Below are 13,656 nucleotides of genomic sequence, written 5' to 3' on the forward strand. Positions count from 1 at the left end.
CTCTCGGTTGCCAGTATCCGTGCAAAGAAATGCATCAGGAGCAGATTTACAATTAGAAAGCTCCTCGTCATTGATTCTAGCAGAGACATCAAGTGAAGATTTCTGTACTGATCTGCATTTAATTGGGATCTTCGTGTAAGCTGAGTCGATGCTTATTTGATTCTCCTCCAAGCACTTCCTGCCCAGAGGAATGCCTGCGGTCTGTTGAATACACGCTCCAGACCAGTGGTGTGTTAGTCTGGTAGGGGGCCTCAGTGTGTGGTAACGTGGAGCACTGTTAATAGACTGCAGAGAGGAACGTCTCAATCAGTCACAGAGGAGGCTTGTTTGAATTATCGTATAATTAAAGGTGTGTGTGTGTGTGGTGTGTGTGTGTGGGTGGGTGTGTGTGTGTGTTCATTTGAAGCAATCCCTTCACATGCAGTAGTGAAGGTATTTTTATCGTGAAAATATGGACAGAATCAGAAAATTATGCAGCGTTCAGGTTTTACCACACCGGGGGTGTGACGACTAAACGACACAAAAAATGCAAAATGCTCTCCTGCAATTATTTTGCACATAAACTATTCAGTCTGGCAGCAATGTGAATTGTGAATTTTTTTTTACAGTTGCAACACTTTGAGCCGGAGCAGCTTCTGGCAATCTGTGAGGGTAAATTGTTGTATAGACGCTGCTTCTTTACGCTATTTTGAGTTTCCTTTTTAGCAAAACTCTCTGAGCGATTTGGAGTTTCCTCTGGTTAATAGATATTCAGTGTCTTTTATTGTGAAAGGTCAGAACAGAAGGAGTGGGTCTGGTCTGCGCTGCCTTTTGTCAAAGTTTAAAGGAGTAATCAGAGTTGGCCCTCTTGGTTCAGACCACGGAGCCTCCGCGTTGTTCTTGTTACGAGGTGATGAGGTGATGCCTTTATTCACGATGCAGACGCTCAGAGGAATCGACAGTGTGAAAGTACTCATGACAAAAACAAGAAAAAGTATATGAATCTATTATATTATCATAGATTTATGGCATTAAAGGCCTTTAGATAGCAGACCGATTCAAAGTCACACTCGTGGCCCCAACGCTCCAATCTATTGATGAAGACGTTTCAGGGTCGTTGCCTGGAAGAAGAGCCTTTTGTCAAAACAAGGGCTCCATTAATAAATCAAAGCATCAAGGCTGCAAGCCAGCGCGCGTGTGACTGACGTCTATTGAATATCCTTTATGCAAACATATATAGCGGGTCAGGCTAGTTCATGGAAAACCCTTTTAATCTCTAGCGTGTGTGCGTGGGTGTGTGCGTGTGCGTTGTGTGTGTGTGTGTGTCCTTCACCCCCTGTGTGAGTGGACTCTGAGCAGCATGATTTCAGCCCCACCAGATGGTGCTTCCAGGTGGAGCAGCTTGACATCCGTTAAAAAAAGGAACAGCAGTTTAGAGTCTGTTCCTGTCTCGACATACACAGACATCACTTGCCTCCAGAATTGGTGGTGGTGGGGGGGGATGTTTGCCATGTTCTGCTGACATATATTGCCAATAGTGAAGACAATGTACGAATAAATATTATGTTAGTGCTGCTTCTCTTCCTGCTCGTAACATACAGCCGAGGTCATTGTTTATTATTAAAGAGTACAAGTTAATTAAATGAATAAAATAGTGGTTTTGCTGCCATCATAATAAATAAATACCTGTTTTCTTCCCCTGATTAAGATCACAGCAATTAGTCAATAAAACATTCCCCCTTTTTTTTTAAAGAAACAAATCCTCGTAATACCACACTGATAATCCAACCAGATCCCTCACTTCATATGATCAATAGTCTTTAATGCGGAGTGCATGGATGAATAAATGAGCTTTATTAAGCACAACGCTTTGCATACAGCAGGTGAGCAGAGAGGAACTAAACAGGAGTCCCGACTTAACATGCGGTCATTCAATACATCTTCACAATCAGAGTTTATAAAGCATAAACCTCCACCTATTAAATAATTAACTTGATGAGGTAATGTGGTTGTGGATTCACTCTGAAATCGTCAGGATGTGAAAAAACTGAAACATGGTTACATTTCTTATTCATCACTTTTTTTTTTTCTAGCAGTGAAACCAAGTGTCTAACATTACACAAGCATTATTGCTGTGTTCATACATATCCTGTCATATCTGATTAAGGCCATGAGGAACATTAAAGACAGTATTTGTGAATTAATGAGTTAAAAAATCATGACTTGGATATTTAAATCCGCTTCAATTGCAAACAGACTAAATGCAATGTGAAAGGTCTGTTGCTGCAAACAGAAGCTTGTACTCACTGTTTACACCCTAACCATGTCTCTCCCCCCCCCCCTTCTCTCCCCTCACAGCGGAGCCCCTCCCCCTCATGGACCTGTGCAGACGAGTAGCTCGGCTGGCTCTTGGCAGAGAGCGCATCCATCACATCGACACCCTCCCGCTGCCGCAGACGCTGAAGAACTACCTCCAGTACCAGTGACCTTGTACACACACAGAAACAGATTGGACCAAACCGAGGTCTGCCTGTTGTTATGCTAACCAGCCTCCAAACTGAACTCCATCATAACCATCAGACGTCTGCTGAGGGATGCGTGCGATGGCGTTGACTAAGCAGGTGGTGGACACGGCGCTGCATGGGTTTATTTTTGTTTACAACAGTTGGGTTTTTTTTTTTTTTTGTTCTTTTTCATTTTGAATGTTTTTAATCTTCTGGTTTTCGCCTTTTTTATTTTTATTTTTTTTAGCTGTCTTCCTACTGGACAGACGACAAGAGGAGCTGATGAATGGAATAAAAAGGAGGGAGAAATTAAAAAAAAAAAAAGAGGATATTTCTATCCAGTTTCCTGCTAATCACACAAATAGAGTCCTCCGTTCTGAAGGCCTCAAACGCTGGTGTTTTTTTTGGTTGACAGCTTAACCTGCCATCTTTTCTGCACACACACTCTGTGGAAGCCTCCTCGGAAACATGTTGGTATTTATATTTATATTCCCAACAACACAGCAGGCTCTGTGGAGAGGCAACAATCCCTCCAAGCCACAGGGGAGAGAGAGAAAGAGAGAGAGAGGAAGAAAGTCTACAGTTCTATTTTTGTTAGTGTGTACACAGTGCAGCACACATGGATTACATACAGTATATATTCTGTGTTGTGTGTGTGTGTGTTATGTGTAGAGAAACAAAGCCTTAACTGTGTAGTAAGAAGACAACTCACAGACAAGCAGGTGATTACCACCTACCGGCTAAAAACAACAACTCCAGTCATGTTTGAACCTTCAGAATCCCCCTCCTCTCTCCTGCCAGCGTCTCTCTCTCTCTCTCTCTCTTTATGTCTCTTCATCACTCGCTCCAGTTTGATTCAAGCCTCCGCCATGTTTTGGTGAACTCAAAGGACCGCGGGCGCTGTTTGTCGACTCTCCAGCTCCTGTAACGCTGATAAGAGATTGATCTGAAGGTTGAAGCCGTGTGTTTGACTGCTAATGTGCCTGCTCTGAGACGACACACACACACACACACACACACACACACACACACACACACACACACACACACACACACACACACACACACACACACAAAAAGCTCATGTCAACACTTCTGTCGTGTCACAAACAACCTCCCCACACACACACACACCAAGTTTTAATGCTGCTTTTCCATCTTTTACTTCCACCGTCTTACCCCCATGTGGGTTTTTTTTATTCTTTTGAAAATTCTGGTTTTATGAGATTATTTTTTAATGTTTTTATTTTTTTTTTCTCCCATTCCATGGATCATGAGATTTGTCTGCGGGACAGGTTGTCTCGTAGATAAAGGTAGAAAATGTGCTGCCATGAGAATATTTTAAATGTGAATAAGAATAAACTCTGCTAAACTCACTCTGGCTCTGCTGTCTGGTCTCTTTGAGGGTTGTATTATAAGAACTATTATAAACTAAGAACGGAAATGAGTTCGCATTGATGCACTTCCAGTTCACTTTTCTTAAGGTCAATGTTTTGTTTTTTTAATGGGTTTTTCGTTAGATGTCTGCATTACAGTCTGTTAACACAAGTTATGATATTATTTTGTTCTAACATAAAATATTTCAGTAAAAACCCTGCTTGTGAATTTTGACGCCTTTATGTATTTTTTTACACAATAGCTTAGCAACCGTAACTAGGCACGGTAGTCATGTGAGGCCTTGGATTTCTCCACAGACGAACTCAAACCAGTCGAGTTTCATGGAACGGGAAGATTGGACAAACTTTTCTTACTGTAAAAAAGAAAAAAAGGTTTATCGTGGGTTGGTTTTTTTGGCCATATTGCGCCATTAATTCGACCAACAAGTTTTTCTCTAACGAGGAGACATTAAAGCTGCTCTGCCGGGCCGCCGTGGGAAACGTTGGGCGGTTTTACTTACGTTTTAGCTAGCTAGCAAACAATTAGCATTTTGTTAAAGAATATAGAGCAGTCGAAAGTTAACTAAAGTATAATTAGCTTAGTTAGCTAAACTATGCGGGGGCTGGGGGCTTAACGAACCATCAGGTTGGAACACAGATTACACCAAAGCTTTGAAACGAGTGCAGATGAACCACAGATGTTGACAGAAAAGCCTCTGCTGCTGAGACGGCCCTCCAGATGTTGAGTGGGTTTATTTTGGTGTGGAGACGAGCCGGCTCTAAACCCGGTCCCAGAACAAGGCTTTGAACGCAGGACAAAGCTTGGTATGCGATCAAAGCTCAGCTCAGCGTGGCGTCCGCTGGCACCACTAACATGAAATCCATTAGTGTCGTGCAGCCTGTGTTGATTAGTTGATTAATATAACCCCCCGCCCCGCCCTGCCCTTTCTTCTAGAGGGGAAATGACTGGAACTAACGCAGGGGAATTGATGGACATGGACATTTTAAATGCTTTAATAATGACAAAGATGTGCCTATTGATCAAGATCGACTTTAATGACGATGACACGTGTTCATTAACGCTTTGACATCGAAAATAGAAAAAGGGAATCAAAGGTAGGAGACACTATGAATGCAGATCTGCTGAAAGCTCCAGTGTGCTATTGATCCCAAACGGTATCATGTGTCTGCCTCAGCATTCTGGTGCTGTTCAATAATGCAGCGAGCAGCCTTTTTAAAGGATTATTGAACAAGCCTGAAAGTTAAAGCTGATGACTTTTTTTTGATCTGGTTTAAAGTGACTTGGCTTTTAGCGACAGCGAGGCTTGACTTTAGTTCACCTCGCCGGCTCTTCCTCTCTGCAAACCTTCTCTTGCGTCTCCCTTTTTTCCACGGCTCTGCTCGGTCTATTTAAATCTTCCCATCCCTGTTTCCTTTCCTCAAAAGCTATTTTTTGTTCCCCATCATAGAGCTTTTATCTTCTGCCTCAGCTGCTTTTGACTGGAGGTAAACGGTGTGTTTCAGCCTTGAGACGTGTGCGTTGCATAAAATAACCTCCCGTAACACCTCTCTTCTCCAGCCTGCTTCCTCCCTTTCCTCCCCTCTATGCATACATGTTATACATATGCATATATGGAGAGTGGCAGGGTGAGCGGAGGAAGAGATGGATGGTTGGAGGCCGGCTGTCAGCTTCAGAGACGGGCAGAGATCCATAATTTATGGAGGGAAAAAGTCCTATGCACGCTTTGCTTGGTAAGTCACGTAAAAGCTTACATTTCAGATTTCTCCTCGCTTTTTTTGGTTCTCTCCCCCCAGATCACATGGAGATATCTCCAGAGGACAAAATTCCTCAAAGTAAAGGATCTTTCTTTGACCTACTTGAGGAAATTGATAAGGATGTGACTTTAGCGCATTTATTTTCTATCTGTGTTTAATACCGACATCAAAAGGCTTCTGTTTTGTTGACTTTTTGGATGTGGTTTGAGATTCATCTTAAAGAGTTTTGGAAAAAAAGACTGAACACGGCCTTTGGACTTTTATTTCATATTTTTCACAACTTTAAATCACATTGGCAGACATTTAAGTCTTTTGCTTTTAAGTGTTAAGAAATCTTGAAAAAGTGGTAATGGATAGGATTTAAAGTGACTATGTGTCACAATTTTCTGTGTGTGTGTGTGTGTGTGTGTGTGTGGTTCGGTGGTTGGGGGTGTGTGTGGGGGGGGATGGCAATGAAGTAAAATACAGTATTCAATTAAAATAATTTGTGTTTTTTCCATGATAATGGTAGTATAACAAAACTAGAAATTCTGTGTTAAGCCTCTTTATTGTAACCTTCAAATAATATTGACCTTCCATTGATGTTGTATTCACATCTTTACTAAAAAGAGATCTGCTGTTCAGATCTAGAATCGGGGGAATTTCATCAAATTTGGCACAAACATCTACATGGTCACAAAGATGAACTGATTAGAATGTTGTGGCCCAAGGTCCCTGTGACCTCACAAAACATGTTTTTGGCCATTACAGAAGAATTTCACACAAATGTCGACAGCGACACAGTAATTCTAGTCATGAACTACTGTGGTAGAAGGACAGTAAGAGGACCTAACCCTAACCCTTAATTGAGTAAGAAACCTTACTGACCTGAAACAAATAAGAGAGAGAAAAGTAAGAGAGACATGGCCTCGGTAATCCCAGTGGATATTCTGTCCTCGTCCACCACAAATGTGTCTTGGGAACACAGAACTGATGAAAAGTAGAACACAATCAGTACAAAAGTCCATACTGAAACTTATTTTTAAGTGTCACACTTGTAGCAGTCCAGCATTTCTGATGAAGTACTTCATGATTATTGCAATTTTTTTGGTTGTATCCACACGGTTAAATGCATTAATTGTAAGTTGCTTTGGATCAGCTAAATAATTCTAACTTAATGTTATGCCCTCACAATAAGTTTAAAGATGTTATCACATGGTAATTCTACACCTAGTGAATTTCGGGCTGCCACTAAATATTATTTCCCCCATTAATCGATTAATTGTTTGGTTGCTAAAATTTCACCATGTGTCAAAGTCGACATATTTAAAGTTATTTTGTTTAACTATCAGATATCTGGACTGTTCACTTAGTTTACTGGGATAAGAAACAAGGAATCGTTCAGTTTTTATGAAGCTGATGGCTACATTTTTACCACCATATTTCTTTTAAGATTAGTAGATCATCAAAAGTGCTGCCTTTAAATGTTCAAACGCTCAACTAATCGATTATTTGACTAATTGTTTCAGCACTAGTAGCTTTTCTTAACATATTACAATCAATATCATGTATTGCACACAATATGAATTCACCCCATCAAAGTTAACTTTTTTTACTGGCACTATATTACATTCTGTCTGTAAGTAAGCAAACACATTGTAAAGATGAGTGAAGTTTATCTCTTCAACATCCTCACAGGTCACTTCATGGACATCACAGTCATCACACTGACATTCTGTTTATTAATTAACATTTTCGAAATCTTAAAAGCCTCTGATAAGCAATCAATGGCCTAAGATGCCTCCTTTTTTTTGGAGGTTTCAGCTCCGGATTGAGCCTTAAACCCAACATGTGTAACATCAGCTCAGCCTCAGTGACAGCACACTCCCAAAGGAAGCTCCAAAAAACTTTAAATGCTACCTGAACAGCTTGTTCCCCCGGCTGGAACACGGTGCTGATATCTGGAAGAAAAGTAAAGGATGGTAGATAAAGTTAGAGAGAGAGAGAGAGAGAGAGAGAGAGAGAGAGAGAGAGAGAGAGAGGATTAATGAATGTGATGTGAGCAGTCGGGTTGAGGGAGGACCGGTGCTGTCAGTGCCACAGAGTGAAACTGGAAAGAAGACAAAAAAAGGAAAGGGAAACGCTGTTAGGTGATAGTGGAACAGGTGAAGAAAGACGAGCTGCATTGTACTTTTTAGAGATATAACAATGGCACAGACATTTCTTACTGCTGAATATATGAGAGGAAGCTGCAGAGCTATAAAAAAAAAATGAAATGCACAGAGATGTTTTATGTTTCTTAAACAGCAGCTTCATGATCATATCGACGGTCAGAACACTGCCTTCTTATTTCAGCAGCGCTGGTTTTGAATGCTGGCCCGTTTACCTCGAGTCCATGTGAAGGTATGCATGAGTCATCCTCACATCTCCCTGCTGCGCACTCACAGCAGGGAGACTCAGTGTGAGGCCCCATAATAACAGCATGGTGCCTTTTTCTTATCCAGCCTTCATCTATTTTTCCTCCCCTGTAGCATCAGCGTCTCCCTCCGTACATCTTTTTTTATTCCAGTCTATTTCGAGGCAATTTTCAAGAGTGTCAGCTTTATTTTGTGAGTGAGATGTAAAACAAGCTGCTATGAAGTTCTCATCCAGGGCTTGTTAATATTTTCAGAGGGCTGCAGTCGGACCTCCCGCCTGCTATCTCAACCTTTTCAAATGTCACCCTCTGCCTATTAGGCAAAAACAAACCACCTATTCTGCAAGGGTGCATCTAACATTAGTGAAAACATATCCCCAGGTGCACACAGTCTCTCACACACACACACACCTGATATTGTGGTGTTCGTGCACGTATTGGCAGTTTCATCAAACCTGTTGGCTGAGTGGGTGACCTCATAATCTCATCAGAGCACACACACACACACACACACACACACACACACACACACACACACACACACACACACACACACACACACACACACACACACACACACACACACACACACGCATGTCATCTGTGCCCACTGGCCTGTTCTGTTTCCTTCACATTGTGTCCACTGCACCATAAGTAAATATGCATGCAGCCAATGACGGACAGGATTCTGGGTTCACGACCTCTAGTACTGTTATCATGGTTCTGATGGATTTATTGCAATAAAAAGAACAATATGTCACTTTTCTCTTTCTTTTCTAACAGGAAGGGCTCTGGTTCCTGGTGAATAGTTGTGGTTGACAGTTCACATTTTAATTAATTAAAAAAAGCATAGAATACTAAATTAATTGGTCCCCTATCTTCACTCAAGATTAATGAAATGATCAGCATGGATTCAGTTTTTGCTTCATTACTGCTGCCACCCTTTGGTCACCTGCCCTCACTACAGCACTGTGGCTTCATTCGTACAATGGGAGAAAGAGAATCAGACATATTTTTAAAGGGGTTCTCCGGTGATTTAGTACTGCCCCTCAATATTCTCTAAATCAAAAAATACATTTTTTTCCAAAACTAGGGTTACAAAATATATATATTCTTTTATCAATTAAACCTTAAATTACTGTCATTATTAAATAAGGAAGTTTTCAGTCTGTGAAATTTCAGAAAATAGTATAAACTGGAATCAGCAAGTGTTTTTACTTGATAAGAAACATTTTCAATTGACTCATTTATTAGTTCACTAATCATTTCAACTCAAGTCCAAACTGACAAAGGAGAGGCCCAAAAAAACTGAGCAAGCTTCAAAACTCTGGAGCCTACATTTCCCATGATGCAACCACTAGTCATTTTTTAATTCAATTTATTAAATGCCTACCTCTTTCATTTTATAGCATTTTAATTAAATAATAAACTTGTAGTTGTAGCCCAAGCCTAGATAGCCCTGATGACATCACTATGACATCATTGTGGTCATTTCCTGAGACTTGACAAGGCCCCTCCAGAGCCACAAAGACATTGTGCAACAGTTTTCCATGATGAGTAAACTGAGTAAACCCCTTTTTAATTAAAGTCTTGTGAGTTGAACTGGCTCGCTGTAAACATTCATACAATCATAGCTATTTTCTGTTTTGATTAGTTTAATTTTTCTTTAGAGTGACACTCATTTTCCAGCCTCTGCTCTCATGTTGGCCTCACAGTTAGAATAAAGTGGATTAGGTTTGTCCTTGACAGTGAAGTGGTCTGGAGCTGCTGTCTGCTGGACTGTGAGGAGCTGTAAGTGTTTGACAGTATGAAGCAGACGTGTAATCCCGTGTCGGCAAGAGGGTTTGTTAATGAGGTAATTATGAAAGGGATTAGGTGGGTTTGAAAGCTGTGAATATACAATATGAATACTCCGCTGTAGAGGAGGAAGAAGAGACACTCTTAACTAAAGCTTTACTAAAGATTCTCTTGCTTGTTGTAAAAATCCCTTTTTACAGAGTCCCTTCATGACTTTTAAAATGCCAAACACTTAATAAATACATATAATTAAATCAGCAGTTCACCTCAGTTGAAAGAAGCTTTTTCTCTTAGCTCATTGTTTTTGTCAGTTACCATGATTACACAACAGTGGTTCAAAAGACAGCCGGAGTGAAGGTCTGCAACAGTGTAATGTTAAGGTTGAGTGTTTCCATATAAATGGTGGCCAGCCTTTCATTTATTTGGCTTTGTGCACTGGGAGCTAAGAGTGTGCACTCAAACAGTGGGTGTTTCTGTCAACCTGCTGGCTGTCAGTCCAACCAGGTTTAATGCTTTTAACATCAATCATGAGCCCTGAATCCACCTCTACCACGTCATGTGAACATGCAGCTAGCATGTTGTAATGGTTTCACTATAGCCAGTATAATGTACATTATGTAGCTTGCAGTTTTTTTTTTTATTGTGATAAAACTACTGACCACAAATAAGTGTTCTTGCCCAAAATATTTCACAAACAAGGCAGCAGTACAACACATTGATATTAAGGAGGTTTATTCTAAGTTTTGGGGTTTTTACTTGAAAGAGTACTCTCAGTTCTTTATTGTTGTGGTGTGGGAAGTGTTTTTTAACAGCTGACAGATGACACCAATTGTTGTTGTTTCACCGAATATTGGTTTTCTTGGGAAGAAGGGAGGAATGGTTAGTCGGAACAACACAGCCACGACCACGTAGTTCATACAGTTTTTGGTCACATACATTCTTTTACAAACCTTTATTAAATTCCATTTGTAAATTACTCTCTACTGTATTAGCTCCTGTGTTAACTTGCAGCCTGGTTATCTTGGTAGGCAGATAGGCAGCAGTTGAGCTTTTTTTTTGGCATAAATTCTTTGAGGGAGAAGTTTACTACAACTCCCAAGGTGCATTTAGACATCCAATCACAGAGCTTAGAATTCAGTCATGTGAGCAGCAAGCAGCAGTAGAAACACAGTTGATTTATGATGAATTCAGCAACTACAGTATAGAGTCTCATTTTCTTCTCAACTGCAATGATGAAGCTTTTTGAATTCACTACTAGTCTGGTTTAGGCCTCTATCTGGCTCCCTCTCTATACCGTTAGCAGCCGAGGCTCATGGGTACTGTAGTATCTTGACCTGTGCTTTGTACCTAACTGAAGAACAAAACGTGATTTCACAGAATGAAAGTAAAAAAAAAAAAACACCTAATATGCGTTTGAAGTAACATTAGGGACATTGTTTAAAGAACAATTTGAAATGGAAGTACAAATATGGGGTAACACCACTACGACTACCTCCACTGGACACTCAAAATGTATGAACTTGCCAAATATATTGTATGGTAAATGTAAAAGCCATGCACGTGCAGAGAATCCAGCCTTATGAAAACCCCTGAAGCGGTTTGGGCTTCATTCACTTCCCTTCATCCATAGTGCTGCAGTTTGTCCACAGCCTGAAGGCGAGTCTCTACGATATGTGAGCTGCCTTTGTATGGAATATATAAAAAACACATTAATAATTCTGCTTTAAATGCACACAGATCATTTCTACTAGAACACAAATTCTTTTATTTCCCTGTAAAATAATTTAATACCAGCTATAAACCAATAAAGCAGTCCTTTCTGCTCAGCGTTGGTGCCATGCTTCAGGGCTCTGGCAGGCTTAAAGGCCACAGTTTGCTGCTTTGGCTCCGGACTCTCCAGTGGGCACAGACTCACCGCTCGAACTTTTCAAATCCTTTAATGTGTGACCATCTGCTATTACGTTCAAATATCACACCACTGGTTTGTACTTTGTTGTGAAGGAAAGTAGCGAAGCTTGAACTTCTATGCTCATGTATAATTTTCACCTTTTTTTCCAGATAAATCACCCCAAGCGTTGGCCTTCTCAGAGAGCAGATCTGCCCATGTGTACCTATGTGTCTAAATCCTCACATTTCTTCACTTTAAAGGTTACAATTAAGGCTTTAACATCCTTCTCACTGCCTTGGATTGTGAAGAACTAAAACAAATGATTTGGAAGTGTACTCTAGTTCTGTTTCAGAGAAGTTGTATTTTATTATTCATCTACTGCTGCCTCAAACTTCCACTTTCTAGATGCTTTTATGATTGAAACTGACTGCCTTCGTCCAAGCAACAATGATAAACCAGAGGCAGCATATGTCCAGCTCTCTACTGGCTGGGTAAAATAAAATAAAGTAAAAACAAATAATTGAAAGGATAGGTAAATGAGTGCATATTCATAGTCATGCTGCAGTCTGCACAGCGGGGTTGTTTGAAGGATCAAAGTTTTATTCTCGCGGATCCAAAAGTCTATTTTTGTTTGTGAGTCGACGGTGAAGGTGACAGAGCCTGGGGCTCGCCCCGCTCTCCTCTCTATGCAGGAATACAAAAAAAAGTTTTGTGAATATTCAAATTATTTTCATGTTGAGTTGGGGTGTTGCTGCAGGTTTATGCAAGCAGTAGGTCTCTCGGGTCGTCATTGACACTGATTTTAGAGCAGGGTTTCGGTAAGGCTAGGTTCTCAGAAATCCCTGATTTGCTCAAGGCTGAAATCATAAATTAGATTATTAATACCAATGTGTGTCATGACAGAATGTTTGAAATAAGCAGGACTCAGGGAGCTGAGGTGAGCCTGTAAAAACTAAAATAATCTACCACTAGATTAAAGGGGATGGTATGTGGTTGTGCAGTTTAGTCATTATCCACTAGATGGAGACATTCTATTGATCATGGACTCATAATCCATCTTTGGTGTACGGCTCACATAGAGAGACAGTTAATGTTGTGTTTTACAGTCCAGGAAGAAACGTGTAAGCTACAGAATACACACAAATACATTTAACATGGATTTAATCTTAAAAATACTGTGTATATGTGAAAGAAATATTTATCATAAGGCTCAAGGTTCAGCTTTATTGTCATTATAGAGGATTGCACAATGCCTCCTCCACACTCCACTCACAGTATAAACAGATATTCAAATTTGATTAAAATAAAAAAGAATATAGAAAAGACTAGAATTTAAAGGTAGCATTTAAAGGAGCAGTGCTTGGGATTCAGTGGCATTTTATGGTGAGTGTGTTGGAGATCTACGGTGGCCTTCAGGCTCATGCTAGAGCTGGGTTTGGTTTGTCCATTCTGGGCTACCGTAGAAACATGGCAGTGCAATATAGCCATCTCCGTGAAGAGGACAAGCTCCCTATGTATGGAGGACTCAATCTGAGCTAAAAAAAACCCCAACAATGCTTAGTTTCAGCTATTTATACACTAATGGAAATAGAGTTATGAGTATTATATTACATTTATTTCAATAAATACCCCTAAATAATAACCAGCTTTTTTCTTGGTCATTGTACATACACATATATCCAATTTAAGGAGCTGCCATAAAGTATCAGGCCAATTACAGATGTTTGGTCAGAAGGTTTTGGTCTTTTTGGGGCAATAACAGGCTTCTTGAAAGTGTCTTGGATATTATTAGTGGTGGGCAGAAGTCCTCAGCCTTCTCCGTCTGGGAGATATCGACGTTACACAAGCATTGGTGTTTATTTTTTGTAGTCTGTGATGATTCTTAGTCCGGACCACATGGTTCCAAAACACTACCGTGTGTCACAGCTGGAAACTGCAGCA

At 40.4% G+C, this 13,656-nt stretch overlaps 1 protein-coding gene across 2 annotated transcripts in view; it reads left to right on the forward strand.

Moving 5' to 3' along the window:
* Positions 1–3,808, forward strand: part of LOC129092654 (SPRY domain-containing SOCS box protein 4-like) — a 45,062-nt gene extending 41,254 nt beyond the window's left edge. For both annotated transcript variants that reach the window (XM_054600668.1, XM_054600676.1), the window contains one exon: positions 2,338–3,808. In XM_054600668.1, coding sequence (XP_054456643.1) covers positions 2,338–2,465 — 128 coding nt within the window. In that variant the 3' untranslated portion in view covers positions 2,466–3,808. The remainder of the gene's footprint in view (positions 1–2,337) is intronic.
* Positions 3,809–13,656: the final 9,848 nt, after the last annotated feature.

The sequence above is a fragment of the Anoplopoma fimbria genome, chromosome 1, assembly GCF_027596085.1.
Source record: "Anoplopoma fimbria isolate UVic2021 breed Golden Eagle Sablefish chromosome 1, Afim_UVic_2022, whole genome shotgun sequence".
NCBI classification, from domain to species: Eukaryota; Metazoa; Chordata; class Actinopteri; order Perciformes; family Anoplopomatidae; genus Anoplopoma; species Anoplopoma fimbria.